Here is a 25,994-nt window from a genome sequence, read left to right as displayed (position 1 = left end):
AGGATGACTGTAAAGAGACTCATGTTGGAGCATAAAGCTAAGTCAGGCTGTGCGACCTCCAAGGAGCTTCAAAGCGAGCTTTTTTCTATGCACGTGCGCCTCAATTATCCCCGCCCCGGGAAAGCCTGTGTCCTAAGAGTTGACCGCTTTCCCAAATCTGCGCATACTCCGACTTCACCGGTATGCTATCCATAAAAGGGACCGAGACATTATATGTGAGCTAATTTGCTCACATATTACCGGTCAAGGAAAACTTCGCGCAATACCTGTTGCTATCAGCATATGGGACTGAAGCCGGTGCTCACGCGATCCGTGGTTCATCGGCACGGCCAAAGTCCTCGGACCAATGTTCGCGGCCAATACACCACTTTCTCCTGCTTGTTTGAGCACCTGTCCAATGGCTAATGCCACAGGACCTCAGTATTGCTGCACTCGTGGGTTTTGGATCATCTGGAAGGGGTTTGGATTTGTTCAGTCCTTGCCGCGCGGCAGTGAGTGTACGGCTCGGTTCCATGCTGCGATGCGGATCGTGCTCAAGTTCGTTCTCATGCGCTTTATGAAGTTTCTGTCAAAGCCTAGGATTCGTTTGTGCGTCTCTTCGTTGTGGTTCGAGTATAATAACAGTATCTCCATTCGCGGGCCTTTTTATTGCTCTCTGGGCGAAGCTCGAGGCCCATCGATAAATATTCCCATGTGATCTCAACTCAATCATATTCCTGGGGAGACGCTCCAACATGACAACGGGTATTACTTATGCACCCTCACCGACCTAGACTAGCAGTCATCTTTTAAATTTTTGAAGGCTTACTTCGTAAACCATTACCGTTGCGTTTATCGCATCAGACATCAAGCCTCCCGATTAAGCCTCCCGTAGATATATATTTCTTGCGCGTCTTCTTCGTGTAAAGTACTTCAGATGAAAGGTAAGTCGTTTAGCACAGTCCAAATTCCATTGAATATTAACATTTCAGCCCATTATTCAAGCAGGCACATAAATTACAGTCTAGTGTCGTACACAATGCTGGGAAAGCGTCAAGTTCGAACAAAGACTTTGAAACGACATTGGGGTCTAAGCAATGCAACGATGCAAATACCCCACCGGAAGTTCGAGTGCATCCTCCTCCCTTATCGTGGCTACCACCCGCCCCACGTACTCTTTGTCGCCGTAAAACCTGAACGTACGCCCCTCATAAATCCTGACTGTCGAGTCCTTGCGCGTAATAGCATCTTCGTGGACTAAGTATCCGATGGTAATCAAGGCGTCCAGCCGGTAATAGTCCAACTGCCGGAGCGCAACGGCGGTGCCTACTGATCGGAGTTCTTGGAGCCACGGCATGCGATAGCAGGGAGAGGGAAGAATCTGGTGCAGTATATCATCGACCCAAGACGCAGAAGAGTGCCGTAATTTCGAGAGAAGCGTAAATTCAGCGATCTTGCCGGCCAAGACCTCTTTCATGTCCGAGTCATCAAAGCCCATACGACACAAGAAATAGATCCCGAGCACTTTCCTGACTCCGAGCACGAAGGCCAGATCGTAATCGGACCAGACTGGACCTGTGCGTATGGCATTTGAGCCAGTGGCAGGAGATCGGACAGTGCAACATAATCTGGCGACGGTGCCGGGAGCCATATTCGTGAATTGAGAAGCAGAAGAATTCGGAGTGAGTACGAAGACGTCGCTGTGGATGTCCTTGCTGATGAAGGCGTGGAAATTATGGGGTTGCGGATCGACGCCAACAGGCAATTGTTGAAGAATTAGACCTAGTTGATGTTTAGGTGGCGAAAGGCAATCCGTGTAGATGACGACACCGAAATCAATCCACGTCTTTGTTGGAGGTGCCTGTGAGTCAGTGGATGTCAATATACACAGAAGAGCAGGAGACCGGGCGAACAACGGCGTACCAGAGTATCTTGGAACATTATATGCCTATCGTACTCCAGTGAATAAATGGTTATATGGTTGAGAGTGTTAGATCTCGAATGGTTGAAGAGAAGAGCAAAAGTGATGCGCAGAGAATTCGGGTGGGTTACTCTGTCGAGGTAGATCGAGCGCCTTTTATATAAGTATGCCCATTATTCTGTTTTGATCGAGTGCCGCCTTAGAAGACAAGGATAACAAAGCAATTCCGAATTATGCTCTCTGTTGTTCCAGAATCAGGCTGGAGACATATCAAATTAGTCAAATAACGAGTTGGCACGGTCAAAGAGTGCTCAAGCCTCGGAGTGGCCAAAGCGCTCAACGTCAGAAACAGCTTCGGCACCCGGAGAATTAGAATTCACGAGGTTATCCACGGCATCTTCATGGCCCCATCATTCCGCTATATGTCTCAGATGGCAACAAATAATCCCTTGATAGCTACGAAAACTCATACAGCGGGCGCGATCTGGCACATTCGTCCGTATCGTCTTCACCTTCTAGATGAAGTCGTTCTTAAACTTCCACTACAGCTCTGCTCTACTTCCATACCGACAACTTTCAGCACCGTTTTTGTCAACCACCCTTCGACGACCTCAAGTTCTACTGCATCCTGCGCTACTGCCCACAACCCCTCATTCCACACCTCTGCCAGCCGAGTAAGAAGGGGCGTAACTCGGATCTTGAGTGACAACAGATGGAGGGGGTAGAGAGCACGATCACATAAGAGTACTTCCCCGTCAAAGATCCGCGTCCGTAAATCCTGGGTCTTCCGTTGATCAGAAACTCAAAGGTGTCCAAAGGCATTTTGATTGTAGATCAGCACCAATAGCGGAATAGAATCTAGTCTCGACATAGACCGACGACGACGATACAGATAGGAGGGTTGTTCCACGCGGGGCCATTTTACGCTCTAGATTCTGGTACCTGACCAGACCTACAACCCTGGACAGTGTGAAACCATCACAAAAAGGCCATGTTTGACCGACTTCTGCTGCCCTCGGGCGTCGTACAAATAATCGAATGCATTGAACCCTAGTCAAGGACAGCAGCGATGGCAAGATGCGAGACTTTATGGGATGAGTCTGCTGGATTGAAAATGAAGACAATGGATACGGCGCATGAAAAGTGGACTGGGATACGCTACGTCTCCGATATTCTCTTCCCCTAGAAAATCGACGGATCCGGATAGCACCAGGCAAAGTCAGGGGTGCTATGGTACTAGAACACATGAGCCAAGGTAAAGGCTGGCGCGAGGTGCAAGTATCCATAAAACGACCCAGTAATTGTGATAAAACATGCCTTGGAATAGCGAACAGTCAAACCTAACGGTTAGAAGCAGTCAGGTTGATGCAGAGCGACCAGATTGACTTTGCCGACCCGCCATGAAACACAATATCCTTGTTGACAGTCAAGGGGCGGTCAAGGAGATTATCCCACTTCGAGCTCGTGGTCATTTTGAATCGGAATATTACTATGAGGACATGGTGACATGGCCTTCAGATGTGGGCTCGACCCGATGCAGCGAATAGGAATGTAGGTTAGTGTCCGTGACACTCGACGGCGAAGGAGGTGAGAAAGTCAGTGGAGGCAGAAGTTGTGCTCCAGTGTTGAAAGAGATCGGCATGCACGGGTCCAAAACGGAATGGAGGAATTTACGATGAAAAGACCTTATCCCGATAGCCACCACCATTTCGACCCACCCACCAAATTTGACCGCGGTGATGAACTCCATCATCGTCTGCGTGCCCACAATCTGTATCGCACATATTACGAGGGATATGCGCGAAAGAAAGAGATGCGATAACGAATATACGCGTCACAATAACGAAAGAAAAAGACACGCACGTCAACGACGACATCCACCCCTTACCCTCGGTCATCTTCAGCATCCTCTTATCCTCAATACGGCTCATTGACGTAGTCGATTTCGGTCAGCGTGGTGGTTTCCTTACGTTCAGACAAGGTTTTGTCGCAGTTGATATTCGCACGATATCCATAGATGGTCTCTAATTTAGACGTGGATGATGAGGTGAGATATATGCGGGAAGCGTCAAGATTTTTGGTGCCGTAGGGAGCTGCACTACGAAGCTAGAAGCTAGAATGGAGTGGTAGTGAGCAAATTGATCAAAGAGTGGGGATGAGTAGGTGTAAACGCCTGAGAAGTGATGTCGGCGAGATGGGATTGGGGTGGCGGGAATGCAGAGACGAACCGAGACGTACTTACTAAGTAACCTGCAACAGCACACAGGTCCATGAAGGGCGCTGTACGCTGTTAGACCCGTAAAACCGCATGATCAAGAGGAGCGCTATGTGAAGGGACAAGGGGGAACTGCCAACTCGAAGCCATAGTCATCTATACACAATCGAGGCTAGAGCATTGGATGTACGTGTCTAGCTCGCAACGAGCGAGTCCTATCAGTACAAGCTCCCTTTCATTGAGGAGGATCACTACAGTCTAGGTTATGAGTGCTCTACGTGAATCCTCCTCTGTGACTTCTCTGACCTGTTGAGAAGAATTCCAATCACCCAACAATCACCGCACGAAGCGGTGAGAATGTGAAGCACAGTGCCTCACTAGGTCACCATTACAGGAGCAACATATACCAAGCTCTTATGTGATCTCCAAGAGTCTCTGCGACTGTGTACAGTGAAGACAACGATGATGGAGGTGATGAACAGCTTGAAGTCGCTCGTGGGCCACCGTGACTCGGGGAATCTGATTTTGAAATCAATCCCGACGCCCGACGCGTGACGTCACAAATCATTTGACACGTCCCGACGCGTCGGGAACGGGCGCTAAAACATGGCTCGCTACCGCCGCGTCCTTCCTCCTCTCAGAGGAGTCATTATCACTGTCACCGCCATCAACGACGGCCTTGCGACTCCGCATCTTTTCTGACTCGACGCTGCCGAGCGACACTCATATAAACCTCTGATTTTCTTGACGTTCTATCCCATCTCAGACGACGAACTTGCATAGGCTCAGCTCTCTGACACTTGCTTCACTCACCACTCGGATTGTTCAACAATGTCGGACGAGCTAGCGTCCATCAATGGTATAAAGCCCAATAGGCTGCTCGAGGACGGAGAAGAGGTCGAGGCGAAGTCGCAGTCTAGGTGTGTGCTGAACTGCTCTGATACCACAGAGTCATACAACGCTTACGGTCTACTGGTTTCTACAGCAAATCGGTCTATAAAGTCAAGCGCACACTTGACCATTATTACTGGTATGCTTCTTCTTCGAGTATCCATGCGAGTATAGACGTTATCTCATATCTTCTCGCGCTTTGACCTTCGCCGTACAGCTCTTGTCCCGTAAGCGCCACATCATCCCCCTCTTCCACCGTTCCCCCTACTCCAACCTATCTTTTGCTGAACAACCAATTTTACCTAAACACAGGCATGGCGCAATCAAGCTCGTATCCCCGTGAACGCCCGTACATGCAAGCACCTCCGCTCCATACTCGGCGATAAATACGAAGATGCACGTCTGAAGCTCAAGAATCCCAATTCCGAAGTTCCGGCCGCGAAAGGCAAAGGCAAGGCCGCATCTACGTCGAAAGACGCCAAATCCACCACGACCACGAAGACCAAGTCTGCGGGAAGGAAGAGAAAGGCTCGAGATGAGGAAGATGAGCAGGAAGATGAGGATGTGGGGGGTGACGAACGGCCTCCCAAGCGGACGAGAACAGGAAGGTCTGGTGAACGTCCTGCGACCGTTGCTCTTGGTAGGGAGAGAGGTGGCGCTAGAGTGCCGAACAAGAGAACGAAGAACGAAGTGGAAGACGAGGATGTGGTGGAAGAGAAGCCTGCTTCACAGAGGGCTCGTCCTATGAACGGAAGTGCGCGCGGTCAAGCCAAGGTTGAAGACATCGTCGAGGGTGAGGAACAGGATGGCGACGTAGACAGAGATACTGTTGATCCCGACGCCAACATCGCTGTCGACAGTCACGAAGAGGATCAAGTCGAGCAGGTTGGCGATGGCGGTGTTGACGCTGGTGAAGATAGAGAGGACGGGAAAGATGAATTGGAAGAGATCAACGGGATCAAACCCAAGGTGTTCATGAAGGAAGGCGACGAGACAGAGGTCAGCTCAATGACAAGGTTCGCATATCTTCATTTTTATATTTCTTAACATTTTATATCCATCATGAACGGCTGACACTAACCATTATCGTGTTGTACAGCTCTTCCAAGTACAAAGTGAAGCGGACCATGGATCACTACTACTGGTACGCACATTAACCTTTTTCGTCTCTCTTTCACTTCTTCGCTCCCTTTCCTCTGGCGCCACTCTGTCTCTGCGCCATATCATCTGACGCCACAATGTTTCTCCCACGCGTATCATCTAGCACCTGCCCAGCCTGGCGAAACCAATCCGCCCATCCCGTCTCCGCCCGTACCTGCAAACACCTCCGCTCTCTCCTCGGCGACGCCTACGAAGAAGCCCGCCTCAAACTCAAGAATCCTAACGGCCCGGCCGCCACCGCCACCAAATCCACATCCAAAGGCCGAAATGGCTCCATACCTTCCGCGAAGAAAAAGGCTCCGGAGGTGCTGCTGGCGGTGAAGTGGGACGAGGAGAGTACGGACCCGACGGGATGGTGGGTGAGCGAGAAATTGGATGGGGTGAGGACTTTGTGGGCTCCGAAGGGTGGGGAGGGGAGGGAGGGTGCTATGTTGAGTCGGTTGGGCAATCCGTTTATGGTGCCGAAGGACTGGATGGATAGTTCGTTTATTTCCATTCAGCTCTCTGCTTGTGGATTCATACTGACGATCCGGTGTTATTTGTGTGGGTTCGTGTGGCGCGTGTGACTAGAACTTCCGAAGGACGTTACGCTGGATGGCGAGTTGTTCGGTGGGAGGGGCGAGTTTCAGAGTACGGTTGGAATAGTGAAGACGATGGGGTCTAAGGGATGGAAGAATATCACGTTCCAGGTTCGTCGCTATCATCGATCCCCCCTCTGAGTCCTCGTCCACACTCGTATCTCTGTCGATATATCCCCTGTCCACTCCATCCATCTACTCTCGGTTTCCTGGTTCTTTACGGTGTAATAGAAGACTGACTTAGGCCTTATGTGCAGATCTTCGATGTCCCGTCGATGGGCAATGAGCCGTTCGAGGATCGGCTGCAGTGGCTCCAGGAGAACTTTAGTGAAGGTACGTTCTATGTGCCTGCGATCCATCCCTTTTCCTGCTTCTCATACTGTGCCGCCCATTTCGTCTACCCGCTATCCTCCCCTCATAAATATGTCTGACCTCTCTTTGTCGATATAGGTGGAAAATACCACTCGAAAGAATTCGTCGTTGTGGATCAAACTTGTGCCGAGTCCAAGGATCACGTATTCGACATGCTCAAAGAAGTCGAAGCGCACGGTGGAGAGGGTTTGATGTTGAGAAAACCTGGGAGTAAGTACGAGGGCCGGAGGAGCAGCACGTTGTTGAAGATCAAGGTAGGCGACCACTCTAGTCTCGTGTCCATCAGATTATGCTCAACTCCTTCATGTTTGTTGTACCGTGTTTAGACGTTCTTCGATGCCGAAGCCGAGGTTACTGGTTATGTTCCAGGCAAGGGTAAGCATACTGGTTCGACGGGGGCGTTGAAATGTAAGATGGCGTCGGGAAAGGTACGGTTTTCTTCTGAAAATATCCAATCGTCTCCGTGATCGAGTAAGCACCTGAATTTGTTCTGTTTACTCATAGACTTTTGCCGTGGGAAGCGGTCTATCTGACAAGCAGCGAGCGAGACCACCGAAGGTTGGGACGATCATCGTATATCGATTCCAAGAGCTGACCAAGGATGGGGTCCCGAGGTGCGTTTCATCTGTATTTTGTCAAACAACGCCTTTTCTCAAATTGATTGTCTCTCGGTGGGTGTACTAGGTTTCCCACATTTGTAGGCGAAGCTGCAGACAAGACGGTGGCGAAGGACGCAGAGGTGCCTGCGTCGAGGAAGGTCTGAGTTTTGATGTTATGTTCTACAGCACACTCGCGCTCTATCCTGCTGGCCCTGAGCATCATTCCGCGTGTTTGCGACGGGTTTGTACCGTCTTCGGCGAATCAAAAATCACACCACGTGGATATACTATCCTCTGGTAATTAGCTCGACGAGTATGGACCGTTGACAAGATGTATATGTGAAGTGGGGGCAGTCTATCAATTGGAGAGCCTGCCCCTCTGCCTCAGAGGTCATCCACTGCGAATCTATTCCCATGATCTTATGCCCAGGCTAAATTTGCTATCATTCGACGTGCTGGATTTGGGTCGCAGTATGGTGGGATCTGGTACTATGTCGTGATGCCGGTATACTCTCAGAGATGAGCGTGCTAGGCAAAATTGGGATTACTAACAGGAGGCATGAAACACCTCACATACCATCGTCTGGGCGTACCGTTCGCCTGGGGCGAGGAATTCATCCATGAAACAAAATCCTTCCGCCTCTCCACTCCACTCTCCTTCGTGTCTGTCACTCCGAGGATAACTGACGACTGCGACGGTACTGCGGAGTTCTTCAGTGTCAATGGGTATTGATCTATACTAATACAGGTTTCCAATAATACGTAAAAGATATGTGGGAAATTCGAAGCGAGCGTTATCAAGACCAGAAACCCACAGTCTCCGCAACCTCATGCTCGACACGCCAGATTTTGACTACAGGGATCCGCTTCTCGGGCCCCTCTATATGGCCCACCTCTGTCACCTTTAAATAATGGTCATACGACCCAGAGATGTAGCATACTGCTTCGTCGCCCCTGCTGGGTCTAGCATAATCATCACGGATAAGCCTACCGATCTTCTCCAAGTATTTTATCCGAAGAGGACAAATATTGTTATCAGTTGCGGGAGCAGGGTAAACGCTCAGCCACGGCATGAAGAAATTTTGGCACACGCGATGAGCCTGTGCCGCTGCCCACTCTGCGCTGGAACAATAGATAGGCACTTGCGGTGGGTCGAGGACGGCATTCAGGATGATTTCCGAGGGTTTTTTTGATGGATCCTCGCGTTCTATTCTAAAGGTAGCGATGTCGTATATTCCAAGTACGGTCATATCCTGGCGTAGCCGTGCCGAGTTAGCCCACTGTGGCGCCTGACGGGAGAGCGTCGCCGGGTTTAGGACGATGTTAGAGTGTCGGACGACTTTGTGATTGCCCCCGGTGTCTATGACAAGGCGAGTAACTGTGCTCGTGGCACCTGGGTAGAAGAACACAGACTGCTGGGAATTAAATACTGTGAGAGTCTTCGAAGTGTCTCTGTGAATAATGCCGAACTCGAGGGGCATTTGAAGGTCCCTTGTGTCAAAGTTTCGAGTTCTCTCAAGGACGATGACCCCGACGGCAACTTGATCTGCTACCGCTTTGAATTAATTTTTTAGAATTTGCTAGGACGGGAAGCCGAAGTGAGGGATGTTGTGAATTTAAATAAAGGGCTTACATGTGGGGTTCGCCGGCGTAACAGTTCGGTCTCGGTCATGGCCCTCTGCAGCTGACATTGGTGAACCTTGATAGGTAGGATGCAATTCTTCAGAGGGAATGTGAGTTTGGTCTAGAGATTCGAGAGACGAGTCCGTGAGGATAGTGTTGATGAAAACCCAGTCGTTCGGACAGGAAGCCGTTATAAGTATACTGCCAGGCCGATGGCGTGCGAAAGCCCAACGAAAACCGAGACAAAAGCTTGTTAGTCTTTCCTACTTCGGGTGTTGTTCTCCTGCGATCAGGCTTGGCGTGATCAACCGAAAGCGTCATAGATAGTATTGAATAACTGATAAGCGATCAAAATAACGTCCTCTGTGACAGTACTAGCGGTGTGGTCACTGCTCACAATATTTTTGTGGCTAGGCTTCGACATTGATAGTCTCAACTGCTCAATATCAAGAGAAACGATTTTCATCTTCAATCTTTGAGTCTTGACTTTGAGACTACTTAGGATGTGGAATGCCAAAGCCGGTACAGCAGGACGGTCTTGGGACCGTCCCACTAAGATCAGCCACTGTGGGGTGCCCGGTTGGTGCCCGGCGCAAGGCTACCAAATAATCGTACCCGGGCCAACCTCTGACGTCGACCAGAAATTACCTACAATATGTATGGATGAGAGCTGCTGAATAAACGTATTAGGAACAAGGTTGACCGATTCAGTAACAAGGAATAATTTGGGAACAATGGAACAAAAGAGTGATATAAGTGGATGACATCATGTGTCAAATGTTCGAGCTCCGACAGGCTCCGACGCGCTGCGTGATGTGTTGTCACTGCTTAAGTATCAGTGGCGACTCGCCGCATTCTTTCCTTACCCCAACCGTATTATCCGTTGTTGCTCATGCTCTGATTGCAATTGACTACTTATCGCCTTCCTCACATTTACGTTCCGATTATTATGTCTTCTAGCGTGCCGCGATAATTTCATTCTCGCCACGCAAACCGGTGAGCGTCGAGTCTAGACCGGAGTACCCAACCTCCATATTATTCACACTCTTTGTTCCTAAAACGGTTTTAGGACGGACGTCCAAGGCCAAAAAGGCTACTGGTTTTCGCCTCTTCTCTCCCTGATTATCATCTCCCACAACCACTTACCATTCTACCCTGTTGAGAATGCTTTCTCCCAGAATGACCTTTTCTCCTTTGCGATTACAAGGCGATATGCCAGACACCTTACATCCTCGTATGCATCTCTTCATCACATCTCTCTTGGAGAATCGGGCTCACATAAGATGTGAACGTTATCCCCAGCCGCATATGCCGATGTCGGCATCGTCATCCTTACAAGCCAAACACACACTCAAAGCTCTCCTGTCGAATACGGCGTGATAATCTCCCATCAGTCTCCCTCTGAACAGCATGCTGAGATCCCGATGTCTTGGTCCGAACGAGGAACGTGCAGCGATATCTACATGCTGGTCAACGATCCAGTGACTCGAGGAGGAGAAGATCGACGGATCGTACAGTGCTTCGACTGCATCATACGACCCGCTTCCCGGGGCTCAAGCAGACGGTATGCACCTGAATGGTCTGGCCCACACGCTCCACCACCCTCTATGAACAGAATTCTCGGTATCTACCCTGTCTCTCGTCTCGTTAAACAATCGCGGGACGACGATCAACGGCCGACGCTGGAACATCTCATCGAACGCATCGTCGGGAAAGCTTACCCTGCCGTATTATCGTCGGCCTCGTTGGTATCGGACGCCATAGTGCACGAATTGGGAAGAGCCTTCATGCCATGGGTTTCCAAACCATTTCCAGACTTGCAACACGGTGCTCTTGTCGACGGCTGCGCCAATTACTTACGAGGTATGGGTAGAATCGTTCAGGCTGATTTTAGGCGTAGTAGAATGGGAGAGGTGACGTACTACGTGATAAACCGGGGAGAGGCCATGGATGAGGGGTCCATGAAAGCAGGAGGGATGCTTGACCCGCTTGGGAGGCCACGAGTCGTTGTTTGGCGCATGCCTCTGCCGGCTTGAGACAACTCTCTTTTGCACCACTAGTCACTCCCCCCAATGTACTTATAGAGAATTCGGCAGGTGCTTGTCTCGTATTCGGAAGGTTGTTGCGGTATAAGTAGAGTGTACAGGGATGTGTAACGAGTTTGTATATACTAATCCAGCTGCGCTGATTTCAATCTTCTACCATTTGATTGACCATTATAGTGAGAAGGAATTGTGAATAGCGATATCCTTACGTAACACTCATCAATCTTCCGCGAGGGGGAACCTGGGGGAGCGAAGAGGGATCCGAGCTTGTGTGCCACGCTGGGCGAGTGGCGCCAGTGGCATTATCACCACACTGCCAAGCCACTGCCACCGCACGTGGCCCCAAGGGCCAAGAGACCAAATTCAAAGTAGGCGTCTTTCCTTGCGTCCTTCGCTCCATCCACGGACACTCTCCTTCCTGTTTCTTCCTCACTTCTCTGCTCGGTCTTTGCCAAGGTTATCGGATGTCTGTTTATCAAACATCGACCGTACGAGGTCCTTAGTAATTGATCTGTGGTTGACGCCAGCAGTGTCGTTTCCTTGTTCTCGTTTCTGATTCTTTCCCGTGGCGGAACCGACACTTCAGTAAGACAATTGCGGTACTATGCCAGGGCAGTTCCTTTGTTCTGAGCCACTGGAACTTATCGAGACTTCGCACTGGCGAGGGAAAGCAACCAGCGTACTTATAGTGGCGAAGTTTAACGTCATCCTGACTCCTCGTTCTCCTCAGACGCGTAATTTGCCACGACCTGCTGGTCTCGTCCCCAGACTTGCGGATGCAGCACTTCGTCCACGATACGACCTAGATACTTTATGAACTCAACGCCTTCTGCACGAATATCATGATCTTTTCTTCAAACATTCTCACTCTCATCGGTGTTCAACCTTCTACAAGGATGCCCGCTTCCTCCAGGACTCACAACGCTAGGCCAAGAGACAACAATCAGTACGTATTCTTCGTCTGAGTTTCTATATTTCCCACTATACGACGGTCATAACTCTCCTCGAATATTTCTCAGATATCCCAGTCGCCGCCGTCCCGCAAACATCCACACATCACAGCCTTCCGGCCAACCCCCAAATCCCATTAAACGCGCCATCGTTCACCTCTGGAAACGCACTTCACGAGCAGCCCGCAGAGAACGGGAGAGTCGACTTCCACCGGGATTCGAGCTTGTCGCTACACCTCCCCCGACCCCGCCCAGAGGCTCACGCGCTCGCAAAACCGGTATCCGCTCATCATCAACACGCCTCAAGAAACGCCCTCAGCGTCAGCGATCGGACTCCTGGGTGATCGTATGACCGGACTTGTGAGATGATTATGTCCGAGTCGACGACAGGCTGCGTTGGGGCGTCGATGAGGGTACTTTCAGGAACGAGTGAGTGTTGGGGGGCTTCCTGATACAGTGAAAGTGAGTACCGTCTGCGAAGAACGTCCTCACGCTCTCGCATACTGACGCTCGGTGTGCGTTGGCTTTGACATAGATCTTCATGGACACGAGACGCCCCCACCAATCTTTCGAATTCATGTAATTATTTTGTATTCCTTTGACCATTCGGACTTTCATGCGCCGCCATTGTATCACTACTCCTTTCTACGCGTTCCTCATGACCATGTATATTTATGATCCACAATTTGAACACCACATCCCCTCGAAGGCCCATGCACTGTGGCCCCCAGTGTAGCGACGCGTAAGTAAGCGCCCTATACACGTGGCAGAAGAACTGCGAAAACATAGCGAATCCTTGCAGCGATACTTACTCTGGCTCCTCGAGTTGTTGTTTCACACTATGACTACACATGAACGCTAACGAGGAAGTGTCCCATCTTCCTGAGGTTTCCTCGTTGACAGGGTTCTCATTATAAGCACGACGTTATTATGAAAGGCAAACCATCACTGGGACCGTGACGCCCCTTCTGTTATCTACCGCCTCCCTCTCCGCCGTCGACGGTGACGGCGACGACAAAGGGCGTTGGGACAGCGAATGCTGAGGAGCCAAGGAAGCCTAAAGAGCCCGCGAAGTGAGCATCGTGATCATGTTCTCTTCCCGTATATCGTCCCTCTTATTAACCCTTCTTCCTCCACGAGAACCTTAAGCTTGTCAAGAGCAAATTCTTCGAAGGGTCAGTACGATCGGTCCCTGCTAGCATGTTCTCCGCCTCTTCAACAGGAGATCCCAGCGGTCCAAACAATGACCAAAACACGATGAAAGGCAAGGCACCTCCGAGTCCGCATTCTCCAAGAAAGCTCGTCAAACCAAAGCGAAAAGACCAACACCCGAAGAAACCAGCCTAGATGCGCTCCTGATCGTTAGGGAAAGACACACAAGGCGTCATCGTGGCTGGGGAGAGAAAATCTGTGGCATTCGAAGGGTGTATGTCTTGTCTTGTATATGTTTTCATGATTCCGTGTCCTACGTTATGAAGGCAGGCTGGTAATGGAGTCTCTGAAGCGATGAAGGTCTCACGTATCGTATCTCCTGTTGCGCTTTGATAGAAAAGCAATATAGTTTCATCGGTCGCCAGATTGTGTTTGTTTTGACTGCCAGGTGGACGCGGTGTAGTCGTGAGCGCGAGTCGTTAGGAGAGCTGCAGATTCTCCAGTCGTCTCTCCTGGAATTCGCGTGTAGGTTGTAGCCTTAGGCCTGTGAGGGTGAGTGAACCCAAGGTGAGGATGAGTGAACCCAAAGTGAGAAGTACCCACGCCATAAGCGCCACCGCCACCCGTCGACCGTCTGCGCTGACCTCAGTTCACGGTGGCGGTGAGATCGCCCCAGCGATAGAAAGAGGCAGAAACAGAATCCAATAAAATGAAAGAACGAAACGAATGAAAACGAGCGATTAAAGTCCACGTAATCCGTGAATCGTGAATAAAATCCGAGACCCATGCAATTAGGATTTAAAGTAGTCCGAAGCAAAACCAATGAACATGACGATCAGTATGACCAAGAAAAAGAATGCATGCATGCGTGTGCGTCGTCGTCAATCCACCGGTCCACCTCAACCCTCGTCATATATCCGGTGTAGAAAGCGGACGAGTATGATAAATGATACCCGAGAAAAGCGTTACCAGAACCGATTCCTCTCATTCTCCACATCGTGTCCCATTCGCAGCATCACTATATGTGCGGTGAGCGAGGACCATCCGTTCCCTATCAGAACGTCTGCGCGGGCGCCGATGGCCATGTCTACGCCTATAGATGGGACGTCAGTACGACGGATAGAAAAAGAGGTGGAGGAAGGAAGGGAAGACTCACTCTGCGCGACATATTTCTGCTCCCAATCCAGGACCAAATCCCGACTACTAAACACCGCCTCCCACGGCCCCACACTCTCCCTCTCCCTCTCCTCCTCCTCCTCCTCTTCCTCATCTCCATCCCGACTCTTCCCCTCCTTCTCCCTCAGCCTCCTCCTCTCCTCCCTATCCATCTCCCCAAACACCCCCTCATGCCCCTCCGAATCCCTCATCAACTCCTTCTTCAACTCCCCCACCCACTCCCCCGGCCCATTCGTCATCACATAAACCCTCCTCAACCTCGGATACTCCCATCTTACCTCCCTTACGCGTTGCACGATTCCTGAGATGGAGGGATAACACCGAGAGAGGTAGTTCGCTTCGCGGTCGGGATGGGAGAGGAGGGGAGGAGGGGAACCGAGCATGGGGCCTGTGTAGGATCGGGTCTTGCCGGTTGATGAGGAGGGGACTTGATTCGAGCCTGGGCGGCCTTTGGGCGATTGGAAAGGCCCGCCTGCACGAGCTGCATTCCCGTTTCTTACAGTTTCCTCCATATCGTCCTCCTCGTTGACATCTGCGGAAGGAGATAACTCAGACTCAGCCTTAATCCTCGCCGCCGCCTCCTCCTCCTCCTGCACAGCCCCATGATCCAACCCAACCATACTATTCCCCTCCATCCCCTCCGCACCACTCTCACTCCACAACACGCCCAATCCATCCCTCATCCCCTCCTGCACCATCATATTGAATCCCTGCCAGAGCACGCCCCACCCCGCGAGGTTCCTACAATGTTCCTCAAAGTCGCCGCGGCGGATGTGTAGGACGAGTAAGCCGGGTATGGGGGTGTATTCGGAGAGGCGGGCGGAGGCGAGGTAAGAGGAGGGGAAGGCGTTGGGGATGTAGGAGATTGGGGGATGTGGGGTTGATAGAGATAGGGAGAGGTCGGAGGAGGGGTTGGAGGAGGAGAGGGAGGACGGGTCGTGGGGTTGTGTAGGTGGTGGGGCGGGGACTTGGAGTTTGGGGAGGAAGGGGGCGATGAAGGGTGATGGGGGGAGGTCGAGGAGATGTTTGTTTGCTTCGAAGGCGAGGAGAACGAGTGGCGAGGATCCGAACCCGGTCAGGACCGGTGACTTGTGCAAAATAGGCCACAAATCGTAGATATTCCTTCCGCCCCAGATCCTGGAACGAGCCTAGGAATCAGAATCACGTGCGCCAATAGCCGGAGAGTGAAAAGCGCACCAAAAATCAAATATCTGCCCCGCGCTCCCTCCATTACTCACACACTCCTCCTCAACCCCCCTCAACCTCTCCGCCCACCCCTCCAAAAACCTTCCCGCACTAACATCCTTGATGCCTCCCTCCTTATACACCGCCTCCGTAATCTCCTCATTATTGATCCTATGCACCCTTCCGCCACAGACGCGCTGACTCTCGAAATACGATCGGGGTACGGATTTGAAGCGGGGGAAGAGCGGGCGTTGACCGGGGTAGATCTCGCCGAGGATGGAGCCGGAGATGAGGGCGGAGAGGGGGACGCGGGAGGGGATCAGTTTGTTGTTGTAGAGTGAGAAGTGGAGGGTGTCTTTGTAGTGCCAAAGGTAATCGTCCCAGACGAAGCTGTGGCGTGGAGAAAATGAGTGCGTGTGTCGCGGTAGGGAAAAGGAGAAAAGGAAGACGTACGTTCGGCCGCTTTTCCATGCTAGAAGGGCGTTCAGGAGAAGCTCTTGGACGGCATTTCCCCAACCGAGACCTGAATGGATAGATATATGTAAGTCAGTATGAGTGAGCGACCTAACAATTATTCGCATACGAAAAGGAAAAAAGGAATGAATTATATCCGCAAGGGCCGAAAACTGAGAAAATATTGCCAACTGAAAGCAAGAGCGAAATGAAATCGCGCACTCGAACACCTCACAGGAAAAAAAAAAGAAGAAGAAGAAAAACGCATATATGCGCCTCCAGTTCCCGATAACGCACGAATCACTGAATCACTTTCATTCTGACACTTATAGACGGCAACAAACGGCCACACGCCATCCTAATTCTGATGGACTGACGAATCAACTATCGGTGACGGCTCTGTGCTCTCGATATATGCTAACTTGAAATTTAGCCCGACGCGATAGTGACAGGATAGGCACGTATGCTGCTACTGCATGGAGGCTCGTAACGTCCCACAAGCAAACGCTTTGAATCATAAAGTGAGCAATGCTGGATCAGATACTTCTCATCATTGAGTTAAACGATGTTCTCTTCGAAAAGAAAGGTGACCACGCAACGCCACGCCACTCCACACCGGCCGAAATGAGACATGCAACGAGAGAGAAGGGCATCTCATCAGGGACTCTACACGTCACTGACACGTCCATATATGCGCCATCGCGCTCTCTGGGTGAGTAGCGCTGGAGCCAAACACTTCTCTCCTCATCGAAACAATGGTGGTCCTTTCGAAAAAAAGCGCCCACGCCACGTCACGCCACACCTAGAACGAGGTATACAACGAGAATGACATCTCATTCAGGACTCTATCCCATCACCAACAAGCGCATATATGCGCACAACTTCGAATCCAGTTCGACATATGCGCCTTCGCACTGTCCGGATGTGATGGGCCTCACTCACAAAAAAAAGATGAGCACACCACGCCACGCCACACCGAAAAAGAGACATGCAACGAGAGGACCGGTGACTCTGCACGTCCTAGTCCAGCGCATATATGCGTCCGACTTGGAATAATTGTCCAATATATGCGCTGTCGGACTCGCACTCTTCGGATATCATGAGATGCAAGTAACGAGGACGAGCGGATCTCCATCAAAAAGCTAGAATGGGCAGACATCAAAGCGAAGAAAGATTTCATCTACATAGCACCAACTTTGAGTATACCCGGCGTTTTTGGGATCTGGTCATACTTCGGGCATGCGGACGCTCGAATGGCAGAGCCGAGAGACTGGAAGATGCTACTGTACGAAAGAGCACCAGCATCGTGGTGATCGAGCACGAAGTGCTGCTATAGCAGCATGAGCAGAGAGTGTGTCATCGCTAAAGGGGAGATATCCCAGTACGACGGTGCATGGAAGCAGTGAGAACGACATCTAAAGCGGCGTGAGGTATGGAGGCAGCAGAACCACGGTCCTGACCGCAGAACACCCGCCATCAAAGTCATCCCTCCATTCGAGATGGAACTGCACGAGTTCAAGGACAACACAAGACGCCATAGTCCACTCTACTGACTGACTTGAAAGTGAGCTGGCAAAGTCGAGACGCAATGGCCTTGTGAGATTCCAGAACGGGCGCAGAACGGGATATGAGGTCCCGTGAGTATCGGGACGACTGGAGGCCACGTCGAGGACGAGAATAGGATGGGTTGACAGGTTTATGAAAGCGCATATGGGTGGCGTCGAGACTGGATATAGAACTCTGACTGGGTCGAGGCTAGAGCGACCACTGCACGGGACGACAAGAAAAGAAAACAGCCGACGTTGCGAGAAGCGACGTGGGTGTGAGTATATGGTCGTCTCACACCACAGACAAGAAGAGTGGAGTGGGAGGAAACGATGGTACGCCGCACTCGGACAGATGTGGCGTCAAGATGAAACTCCAGGAGCCCACAGCAACAAGACAATCTCAAGAGAGTCTTGACGAAGAATATGAAGGAGACAAGAACAAACCAAGACAAACGATGAAGAAGAAAAGGAAAGGGTACGCACCCCAGACTCTCCTCTCCGGAAAGAAGAACTTCTCCCTGACAGAAACCCCCTGCTCTCCCACGTCCTCCTTCCCAGGTACCATCTTCGCCTCTCTCAACCTATACGCCTGGTACGTCGGCGGCAGCTTCGCCTCTGGATGCGCCATGATCCATTCCTGGATCTGTCGCACGTCGGGGTCGGTGTGTAATGGGTCGGGCTCGGGTGCTTGTTCGGGTACGGGTTCCGGGGGCGGAGGAGGTGGAGGATCCGAGTCGGAGGGAGGGGATGCATCGGGATCTGATGAGGGTGGTGGTTCGGAGGAGGGATCAGAGGAGGAGGGAGGATTCTCGACGGGGAGAGGAAGTGGCGGTTCGCTCGTGTTCTCTACCGGGAGCGGTAATGGTGGCGTATCCGAATCGCTTTCGATATCCGAGATGAGAGGAGGCAAGCTATCGAGATTCGAGTCTTCTGACGGCCTGTTGTCGTCGAAATCCGGTAATGGTATGTCAGGCAGCGGGACGCCTGTCGATGATTCATCGTCATGTGTAGGTACAGAAGTGAGTGTTGGTTGTGGTGTGGATGTGGTATAGGACGTTGAAGTGGAGAAGGAGAGATATGCAAAGGCTGAGAGAGCGAGAAAGACGAGTATGGACAGCCCGTGTCGTTTTGAGTATCGTCGGAGGCTGGGCACGAGCGGGAAGCGGCGGGGAGCTGGCGAGTTGGGCAGCGTTGGTGAGGTGGTAGTCGGGAGAGGCGTGTATGGCGACGAAGGTGAGGATCGTTTCAGGAAGGCCATCGTTCCGGGACGGCGAGAGCGGCGAGGTCAAAGAGGAGGATGAGGTTGAGGAAGAGAAAGAGCTGTCAAAGGAGAGATTGCATTTGCAGCAGGCGGCTGCGCGCTCTGCTCTCTCCAAGTTGGCGGTGCGAAAATGCGATAGAGAGGATGTAGCAATTGATGACGTCACCACCCACTGCGCTTGTCCTATTTTTGGCTCGCCTCGTGATCTGATCCCGATAATTTGGCTCGTTTTCGGGAGCGAAGCTGGCCAAGCATCTCTTCCTCCTCCACCAACTATCCTTCGCTTTGACCCAGGCAGAAAACTCCCCTCGACGTTCTCTACGGATTGTTCTCCCCGTCTCTCATCGCTTTGAGCGCTTTGCTCACACAACGAGGCTCGATCGGCGCTAGATTGTTTTCTTGGGCTCGACTGCGCCTTTTCCATGCTGCTGGCGTCGTCGCCTTTCTCCTTTTCTTCACTTCATACCGCAGTAAACTCGCGTGTAGTAAACACACCTCCTTGGGCACAGCAGTTCCAAACCAGTCGTCCTCATCTTTTCGGTCTTTCCTATCATCAATCGTTTCTCGAGCTCGCTGGACCGTACACATATGTATACGTGGCCGACATATCCGACTATGTAGACGCCCTCTCAGATGTTGGTCCGTCTATCCTGCGATCGCATTCGACCCATCTGCTTGATAGCCTCTCCTACCGTGATCTGATCATCAGGCTGTATTTTGATTGGCCATCGCATCTCGGTTCTTCGCGCGCTTTTTCACCCTTATGTATCTTCGTCCCGCGACGCACTTCTGGCCTAAGAAACGACCGATAGTTACGAGCTTTTCCCCTCCTCGGAACGTCAGTCTGAGCTCTTTGAGTCCTTTCTGCAGTTCTCTATTGCATTTGGAGTTTATCCACTATGCTCCTTGGACGGTATATCGAGCCGAAACAGTAACAACGTACAAGCAACACATACACCAACGACACTTCTCCTTACTGTAAAAACAACCACCTCGATTGCTCACCTACCTCATGACTTTTCATCCTCGTCATAAATTCCACAACCGCCTTTTCCCCCTTCCGCTCGTTCTTGTGCGGCCACCGATCCCTCCAATCTTTATACTCCCACCACACGTCGCCCCAATTCCAGACCGTACAACGTCCCTTCGCCATCTTATCCGGAAAGAGTTTCTGTGCTACCTTCGCGAACACATTCAACGCTTCGACGATATGGTCGCTCCAACGAACCGTTTCGAGCTGGAGCAGTGCACGACCACCAGGATGTTTCTCCCCCGCGTACAGGTCGAAATTGATCCCAGGGCTGTAGGACGTGTCGTCTTCCCCCGGGAGATACATCCGCCTCAGCGCACTCAGAGCCAAGTGAAGAGACGGAAGCACGTCGATGCCCGGCTCAACGTCTAGGAGACCGTTGACGTTGCATTCTCCCTCGGTCATAGATAGCAATGACTGTCTTTTCTGCTCGTCTGCTATCCCGAAACTGGTATCCGAAGCCGGAGTACCCGGCAGTCCCTCTAATAAATCAAGCGCACTTATCTCACGCCTGTTTGGAGAGATCTCTCTTCTGCCCGCAAGGACCCAGTCCAGTCGAATAACAGCGACCGGCATATCTATACCACCTTTCTTCCGTCCCGAAAGCAATTTCCATCCCATCGGGTTGTGTTGGAACTTTTCGTGGTACGTGTTCCATAGATAGTGTCGCTTGTGGACTGGGTAGCTTTGTGGAGAGGGGGCGGTGCGGACGAAGTAGTGGGGACGTTTGCTATAGAGCTTCTCGTCTGGGTTTTCGAAAGCTCGGTAGTTGGAAGAGGGTACGTTGGGCTCTACGACGAGACCGAAGGTGCCGTCTTCGTTTATTGTCAGGCCGAGTGAGAGGGGATGTTCCGGGACTGAACTCGCATCTGCAATAGCTCCCTTGTCGGGCGGAATGGTCGTCGCTGAATAAAGTGGGGATCCGAAGTCAGCTCACCACAGATGATTGTGGCCGAAGAATGAGAAAGGTAATACGACGTACGCGCGGAATCGTTTGAATTGTCTGTTTGTGGCTCTGGCCGTTCAAACGGTGCTTTTCCGAAGAATTCTTCCTTCGAGAAGGCGATCATCTTGGAAAGACAGACTTAGGTGAGTCTCAGTGCAGAGAGAAGACGTGCAGCATTCATTTTTTCTCGCTATTGGTCTGAGTACTTATAGGCGTCGCTGTGTCCAGGGAACAATGGGCCACTGTCATGAAAGGGAGACACAGTCGTTGTCCGGGTCGGCAACGCGGACACATGCTCACAGAGGTCGAACTGAGACATGTCAAAGTGCGTCGCCGAAATCTCCACTCCCATCATTATACTGCCCCTCCCGATCATATTTCCCCCTCCTTGGTCGTCATCATAAGCTTTCGTCCAAAACTATATGGACAACACAGATCCGTCATGTATAGTTCACCTCCGCCGAGACCCCCCCCCCCCCTTTCACAATTCTATCCCTAATTGATTCAGCAACTCACGATACGACAGTTTTCTCGTACTCTTGCCAACCTGACATCCAGGGCGCTTGGCTCGAGGGGAGTGGGCGAGATAGGAGTCCTGAAGAGGAAAAGATGACTGAAAGAAGACACCAATCGGTTCGGAAGATTACCCTCACGTATTCACGCTATGACCTCCACTACATCCGTTACGAAACTCACCGACCCTGGCACAGGACTCGAAGGATCGCCCATGCCAGGACCCAGTTTGGGCCCTCGTCCGATGACTGAAATACATATCTTCGCCATGATCAAATGAATACGCAAGGGCCTGTCGTTTTCCCTTTACTACATACGACACCCGACGTAAGATGCTCAGAATAGGATCCAAAGACCAGATATCTCCCCGTCCGTGTCAGACTTCTGGGTTTGCGAATCGCTCTGAATGCCTCTCTTAAGCTGGCCGAGAGTCTCCATAGCAATTCCCCATGCCAACTCCTGTGCACTGACCCACAGCTTCCATTCACTCAGAGGATCGATCCCTTCAATGTCCCATAATCGATGCGTATTTTTGGTCGTTCGAGGCAGAGATGTACGACAGGTGATTCCTGTGAGGCCATATTCAAAGAATTCGAGAGTCACGTCCACGCTGGAAGACTGAGATAGAGAGAGGGTGGACTCAGGCTAACACAACATCGATGTCCTGCTGAGACCTGCTCGCAACGACGGTGCATATATGAAACTTACTTATACGATCAGTTTTTGTTAGCGATGGTGTGCGATGGCAAGCCACTCACTCCGTTGAAATAAACGAGAGCTGCTGGATTTCTAATGTTCAGCTCGGGAGGATTACACTACAGCACGGTGGAGTCGGGTTAGTCGGGTACTTGCGCGCCTCAGTGTGCCGTAGGATTTATATATGATCGAGACAAAGCACATCGGGTACAAGGACAGTGTGGCACAATAGATGGTTAAACAGGTATCGCGAATGACAAAAAACGACTGAAACAGCGCTGAAACAGTGATCATCTCGGAGCAGGCACACGAGAATTTCTCTTCTTCAAACCAGTCGCACAGGTGTCCGATAAACGGACACAGTCGTCAGATCTGAACGGGAAAAAAGGACGAAACGATTATCATTGCCCTCTCCCAAGAGCAACCCAAGACACCTCCATAAGCGAGAGCACTTGCGAGAGGAGCAATAGGAAACCGACTCCAGCAGACGTTGGAGGAGGTAAGGAAGGAGGGAAACTGTCCTACATGTACCCGGTAGTATAGAAGCTATATACTAGGCTTCCAAAACATCGGGCGAAAACGCAGGTATCGTGGTATTATAAGCCAAGCTTTAAATAACAAGAGAACGGTGGTACGCAAGGAAGAGAAACGAGGAGTCCCTAAGGTATACTATGACGGCGACCAAGCCTAGAGCTAACATAGGGTAATCCGGATATAAGTACTCGAATCAAAGTGAATGATACTTTAAACACTCGAGAGAGACTCCTGCCATCCAAATAGCTAGGTTAGATTTGCGTGGTGACTGAAAATTTTTCGAACTTGACGACGTGTCTGCAAAGCTGACGATCCGACCTCTCACGCCGAATTGACACTTTCCGTCTCCTTACTCTGAGTAGATAGCGCATTGGAAACGTAGCGAAGGATATCAACATCGAACAAGGCAAAAGCTCAAAGACCTAGCTTACAGGAGTACCTCGACCTCGATACTCAATACACGTACTCGACACCTGAAACGTAGCACGACTTCAAACACTGATTTCTACACGAATACTGTATACACATTCTCGAAGGCTCACATTCAGCTCAAATGGATACAAAAAGCAGGTCACCACAGATCACGCATAGCATCAATATCAACGGCAATAAAAGGAAAAGATAACGAAGCCCGCCTGAGCTTGAGACGCTGTACCGAAAACGTCTCCTTCGGAGTACAGTATGATCAACCCCATGATTTCAGCAGGCATTTACCCCTGCGGCAACTTTTACAAGCATTGGGAGTAGTAGCCTGATACGAAGCGAGTGGCGGTTAATTATAACAATAATAACCCGATTGCAAGGGATGGGGTCAAGGGCCAAAAGACGTACTGTTCTCGGCCTGGCAAGTGTAAGGCGACACACAAGCCGTAGCACCGGTGTACCCTTGCCCACCGCATTGTGCGTACTGAGCGACTGTTCCCGCGGAGCCAGTCGAAGATGACGTGGGTGCTGGGGCAGAAGAGCTACCGACGGGTGACTAGCATCGAAGGATCATGATTGAGTAGTGATATATATTAGTGTATAAGAATAGACACTCACAGAAGCGGTGGACGACGGAGCAGCCGGGGCAGAGGATGAAGAGACGGAGCTGCCATAGAGGGGAGGACCGGGGATGGGGTAGGTCGTCTCAGTCTGAGCAGAGTTGCTGTAGATATCGACGGTCACTGTACAAAACGTCAGACCTGCGTGTCGGTGATGTTCATAGGAAATGAAGGGTGAGGACATACATCCAGGATCAGAGGCACTGTAAGCACCAGGGAAGGTGACGAGCTCGTCTGCGGTAGGCTCGAGGGTTCCACCACCGGTGATACTGATCTGAGCACACTCGGGGTAAAATTGCTACGCGAGGAATACATCAGTATCATCTCATGATATATCGGTGAAAGGGCGTTAGATATAATACGCACAGCGGGGAGAGAGTGCAGAGCGATGGTTTCGAAACGGATGAGGTAGTTACCACTAGGAACGGTCGACGGTATAGTGGTGGTCCAGGAAGAGTTCTGAGCGATCATAACACCATCACCCCAGACACCATCGTATACCGTGCCGTTAATGAGACCGGACTCATCGATCTTAAACTATATCACGTCGAGGCGAGCATTAGAGGCAGTCAAATCGGATAAAGTACCAGGATGCGTACCCATTGGAGACTGCTAGCATCGACGCCAGTGCAAGTGGAACCACCGCAGTTGGCGAGGTAGGTCAACTGGAAGCGCGAGGAGAGGTCATTAGACGAAATGATGAGGGAGATTAATTATATGAAGCAATACTTACCATGGGGCCGTACGGGTGGGGCCAAACTTGGTTCCAGTACGCGGTGATCGGAGTACCCGCAGCAACAGTTCCAGTGAGTTGAAGAGCACTGGAGGTACCATCATCCTGCAATCACCGTCCATAATGAGTGCTACACTGGTGGTTTAGAGAAGCATTTGAGACTTACGTTACAGGCGATCGTGGGGTCCGTGGGATCCGTAATCGGGTTGCTGTGGTGAATAAACATCTCATTTAGACTTCCCCCTCGACAGGACAGTACGAATATATATATCGAGGACGTACTAGGACGACCAAGACCTCTGAATGGTGGTCTGACCGGTAGGCGAGTCGTACGGCTGCCATCCCCAGTACCAGTCTCCGTCCCATGAATAACTCAAGACACCTCCATGAGCGAGAGCCTTCGGTAGAGAAGTTGCAGCAGCAGCCAGAAGTACGACGAAAGAGAACATGTTTGAAATACGTAGGAAGAGGGCGACCGGATGTCGGATGACCGATGTGGAAGTGAGGCCTAAGGAACGGGCAGAGTGGGGTTGAGGAGCCCTTATATACGTGAAGGTTCGAGTTGAGAAAGTGCCATGGTCCGCGACGAAAAGAGAGTGAAGTGGATTCCACGAGGTCCGATAGTGGCTACCATGCCTAGAATAGCCCAAAAAAGTGAAAGATGATTCAAAGGATCGAGAAGATCAGTGGGTTGAACAGGCGGCAACGGAGTATAGTGACCCATCGGTGCTACCGAGCGGTACATTGTCGCTCGGAATACCGGAAAGAGATCCGCAGAGCTTCCGAGGAATAAGCCATATAAAACCAGAGACGACAGTACACTGTCGGACTTTGAGAATACGGAGAAGGTTATTGTCCAAGGAGAGACCTATAAGTGTAATGCGACAAGATGATAATGCTGGCCTCCGTATTATTTTTATCTGCACAGAGGAGGGGAAGGGGTCTGTGGCGGTGAGGGGAGGCGGCTTCGTGGCTATTCTTCGGTGTATCGTTTACAACGTGATGTACAAGCATGCTTTATCACCTTCGACCATGTAGAACAGAAGCATGGGTCATAATGTCACGACAAGGCACAGAGCGTTCTCTTGCGACCAATGACACTTCAATGTCTTCCGACGACCGAAGCATTCGCGTGAGGCGCGCACTCGTGAGAAGACAATTCGTGTGGCAAGAATTCATCTCTATCGTAAATCAATGGCACGACAAATATTTCGAACACGAAAGTCACAAGTATAGCGCACGGATCATCGTGTCTTTGGTCATAATTGCCCAGCACAGAACCCAATGATCATCCGAGTGCTTCAGAGGGCAAAGGCACGACGTCGAGCCGAACTGTGTCTCTGTTACTTCGGGACAATGATCGCGTCCAGTAGAATCTGAAGTAGTCAATA

General features: G+C 51.0%; 7 protein-coding genes across 7 annotated transcripts; 2 read left to right on the top strand and 5 right to left on the bottom strand.

Moving 5' to 3' along the window:
- Window positions 1-1,069: 1,069 nt before the first annotated feature.
- STEHIDRAFT_156683 (uncharacterized protein) lies at window positions 1,070-1,920 on the bottom strand (the record flags this gene model as incomplete). Its single annotated transcript, XM_007304023.1, has 2 exons — window positions 1,070-1,840; window positions 1,903-1,920. The coding sequence occupies 2 exons, from the start codon at window positions 1,918-1,920 to the stop codon at window positions 1,070-1,072; spliced, it is 789 nt and encodes a 262-aa protein (XP_007304085.1).
- Window positions 1,921-6,103: 4,183 nt separating this feature from the next.
- STEHIDRAFT_57141 (DNA ligase/mRNA capping enzyme) lies at window positions 6,104-7,880 on the top strand (the record flags this gene model as incomplete). The annotated part of the gene is made up of 8 exons (XM_007303894.1): window positions 6,104-6,150; window positions 6,271-6,647; window positions 6,738-6,856; window positions 7,003-7,078; window positions 7,196-7,371; window positions 7,444-7,545; window positions 7,622-7,731; window positions 7,802-7,880. Coding segments are annotated over 8 exons (1,086 nt in total), but the record flags the coding sequence as incomplete, so codon positions are not given.
- Window positions 7,881-8,159: 279 nt separating this feature from the next.
- STEHIDRAFT_110883 (uncharacterized protein) lies at window positions 8,160-9,407 on the bottom strand (the record flags this gene model as incomplete). Its single annotated transcript, XM_007304022.1, has 4 exons — window positions 8,160-8,244; window positions 8,310-8,455; window positions 8,532-9,271; window positions 9,350-9,407. 4 exons carry the CDS (start codon window positions 9,405-9,407, stop codon window positions 8,160-8,162), a joined length of 1,029 nt encoding a protein of 342 aa, XP_007304084.1.
- A 2,873-nt stretch (window positions 9,408-12,280) lies between these two features.
- STEHIDRAFT_156680 (uncharacterized protein) lies at window positions 12,281-12,686 on the top strand (the record flags this gene model as incomplete). The annotated part of the gene is made up of 2 exons (XM_007304021.1): window positions 12,281-12,330; window positions 12,404-12,686. The coding sequence occupies 2 exons, from the start codon at window positions 12,281-12,283 to the stop codon at window positions 12,684-12,686; spliced, it is 333 nt and encodes a 110-aa protein (XP_007304083.1).
- A 1,569-nt stretch (window positions 12,687-14,255) lies between these two features.
- On the bottom strand, window positions 14,256-18,503 carry STEHIDRAFT_78833 (uncharacterized protein). The gene is made up of 5 exons (XM_007303966.1): window positions 18,331-18,503; window positions 16,301-16,370; window positions 15,860-16,237; window positions 14,643-15,799; window positions 14,256-14,579 (listed from the first exon to the last, which is right to left on the bottom strand). Exons 1-5 carry the CDS (start codon window positions 18,473-18,475, stop codon window positions 14,452-14,454), a joined length of 1,878 nt encoding a protein of 625 aa, XP_007304028.1. The 5' UTR covers window positions 18,476-18,503; the 3' UTR covers window positions 14,256-14,451.
- Window positions 18,504-20,081: 1,578 nt separating this feature from the next.
- Window positions 20,082-21,208, bottom strand: STEHIDRAFT_156678 (uncharacterized protein; the record flags this gene model as incomplete). Its single annotated transcript, XM_007304020.1, has 2 exons — window positions 20,082-21,043; window positions 21,121-21,208. The coding sequence occupies 2 exons, from the start codon at window positions 21,206-21,208 to the stop codon at window positions 20,082-20,084; spliced, it is 1,050 nt and encodes a 349-aa protein (XP_007304082.1).
- A 2,045-nt stretch (window positions 21,209-23,253) lies between these two features.
- Window positions 23,254-25,120, bottom strand: STEHIDRAFT_121343 (cellulose-growth-specific protein). Its single transcript, XM_007304019.1, has 9 exons — window positions 24,886-25,120; window positions 24,770-24,812; window positions 24,604-24,708; window positions 24,470-24,535; window positions 24,237-24,407; window positions 24,057-24,168; window positions 23,869-23,993; window positions 23,659-23,806; window positions 23,254-23,578 (listed from the first exon to the last, which is right to left on the bottom strand). The coding sequence occupies exons 1-9, from the start codon at window positions 25,050-25,052 to the stop codon at window positions 23,556-23,558; spliced, it is 960 nt and encodes a 319-aa protein (XP_007304081.1). The 5' UTR covers window positions 25,053-25,120; the 3' UTR covers window positions 23,254-23,555.
- Between the last annotated feature and the right edge of the window lie 874 nt (window positions 25,121-25,994).

This window comes from Stereum hirsutum (assembly GCF_000264905.1).
Source record: "Stereum hirsutum FP-91666 SS1 unplaced genomic scaffold STEHIscaffold_7, whole genome shotgun sequence".
Lineage (NCBI taxonomy): Eukaryota > Fungi > Basidiomycota > Agaricomycetes > Russulales > Stereaceae > Stereum > Stereum hirsutum.
Note: the sequence above shows the minus strand (reverse complement) of the source record. Positions and strands in the feature narration are given on the sequence as shown.